Here is a 2,030-nt window from a genome sequence, read left to right on the forward strand (position 1 = left end):
TGCAGTATTATAAAGGATTTTATTGATGGAAAGGATTACAGTAACCATAATGAGGCAGCAGACCCCTCCATAGGACTGTCTGTGGGGAAAAATCTTGAGTCCTGCATTCCCTTCCTCCACCAAGGAAGTAAGTAAGAGTCTGCTGGGGGAGAGCACTTCCCAATGTCAGGCTTTGGCATCAGAGCTCGAGAGCAATTCAAGATCTAGAAAGAGAGGAAGGCAACATTAGCAATGTTTCTGCAAAGGGAGAGGAAATACCCCAAAAGCTCCAATGATCTTCTGTCCCCCCGCAACAGTGACAACAGGGCATGTCCTCCACTTTTCAGCAAGAAACTCTGCCTGTCCCAAGCTCCCTCCTCTCATCTGCTGAGAAACTCCAGACGTGGACATTTGCCATACCACGGCCTCCAAAGAGGACAAGCCTCACAAACAGAGCCCAAGCCTTCCAGCTCCCAAAGACCCTCTTGCAAAGAAGAATGGGGTATTTCTCTCATATGACAGAAACATGGGTGGGTTTCTGTAACACTCCTAGTTAAAGTGATTTTTAAATTATAAAAGCTGAAAAATACATGCACAAAACCAGAAAGCAATAAAACCTAACCCTGTATCAACCTAGAGGACAACAGCTTAACTGCACTTGGCCAAGAGGAAGCTGGGAGTCAGGACTCCTGAATTCATTCTTTCTAGTTCTCTCCCAACTCTACAAAAGTACTGAATTCATATGAGCTTGGAATGCCCCTTTTGTGACCCCACCGATCGGTACCTCACAGTCTCTTCTAAAGCTCAGCCAACAAAATTGATGACGACAAGATGGAGGATGGTGTTGGCAAAAAGGAAATCAGCAAATGCCCGCTCCGGTGAGATGCCTTGGAACTCGCCTTTGTTCTGGGGGTTGATTTGGATCCTGAGGCAAACTGCATGGCAGAGAAAGAATGAGTGATTAGTGATCACAAAAGGAAGTTGTGGTGGGCAGCAGTCATCCTGGGGCAGTCCACCCCAGTCTGGGTCACTCTTCCACCAGGGTACAAAGAAAAGGTAGCTCTGTCTTTATTGTAAGATGAGCAGGACAGTGGCAGGTGATTTGCCCAGGGCTTTTATGCAATCAGCTCTTCCACAGCATAACACTATCTGGGGTAGCCAAGCGAGTCCTAAGGGGAACCGGCTTATAACAGAACGTGACTCACATAGAAACGGAGCTATTTCTCTGTCCTCCACAGTACATAGGTGTGTTGGGGAGGGATGCACAAGAACAAGGTGGTTTTGGTGGGTATTATGGGAGAGCAACAGCCTGAAGCAGTCATTGGTAGAGTTTAGATTTCACTCTGGGATGGCTGCTAAAGGACACCGATACAAGAGTAAAAGGGAGGGGTCCCCAATGGCCAGGGAGAAGCAAGGACACCCTAGGGCTGACAAGGAGCCAGGCTCTATGGTGCCCACGGGCAGGACCCTTGCAGGTTCACAGCCCCCATGGAGCATCCTGCAGGGCAGGCTGGGCTGGGAACCCGGGTGTTTCTGGGAGCAGAACTGGGTGTTGTGGGAGAAGAGAGGGTGTGCTGGATGATGCTATGGGGCCTCCCTGGCTGCCGGGGTAGGTATGAGGGCTGCTGTGGGTGACTCCCTTGGGCTGTTGGGGAGCGCCCCTGGTTGCTAAGGAAATCCTGCGGTTACTACGAGAGATCTGAGCACTTCTATGGCAACTTCCTCATGTCCGGGGGCCTCTGCAGAGCCAAGGAAGACTCAGGCTTTGGTGCGCTGAGTGCGCGGCTGCGAAGGGGATTCCAGAGAAAACCGCGCAGAGCCGGGGCGGGCGCGGCGGGGCACTGACCGCCGAGGATGAAGCTGCCGACGGCGGAGATGAAGCCGCTGAGGAAGGAGTTGAAAGGGAAGGTGCCGACGCCCAGGCAGTAGCCGAACTGGAGCGCCCCGGTGAGCAGCACGTAGAGAAGGTAGGCGTCCAGCACCTTGAGGCGGCTCGGCGTGCCGCTGCCGTACTCCACCAGGAAGCGCCGCACCACCGATGTGTTAAAGTC

At 52.5% G+C, this 2,030-nt stretch overlaps 1 protein-coding gene across 1 annotated transcript; it reads right to left on the bottom strand.

Annotated features, from left to right (window-relative positions):
* Nucleotides 1-2,021, bottom strand: DAD1 (defender against cell death 1; the record flags this gene model as incomplete). The annotated part of the gene is made up of 3 exons (XM_026864632.1): nt 1-203; nt 764-914; nt 1,826-2,021. Coding segments are annotated over 2 exons (327 nt in total), but the record flags the coding sequence as incomplete, so codon positions are not given.
* Nucleotides 2,022-2,030: the final 9 nt, after the last annotated feature.

The sequence above is a fragment of the Athene cunicularia genome (genome assembly GCF_003259725.1).
Source record: "Athene cunicularia isolate RWA chromosome 27 unlocalized genomic scaffold, athCun1 chr27_part1, whole genome shotgun sequence".
NCBI classification, from domain to species: Eukaryota; Metazoa; Chordata; class Aves; order Strigiformes; family Strigidae; genus Athene; species Athene cunicularia.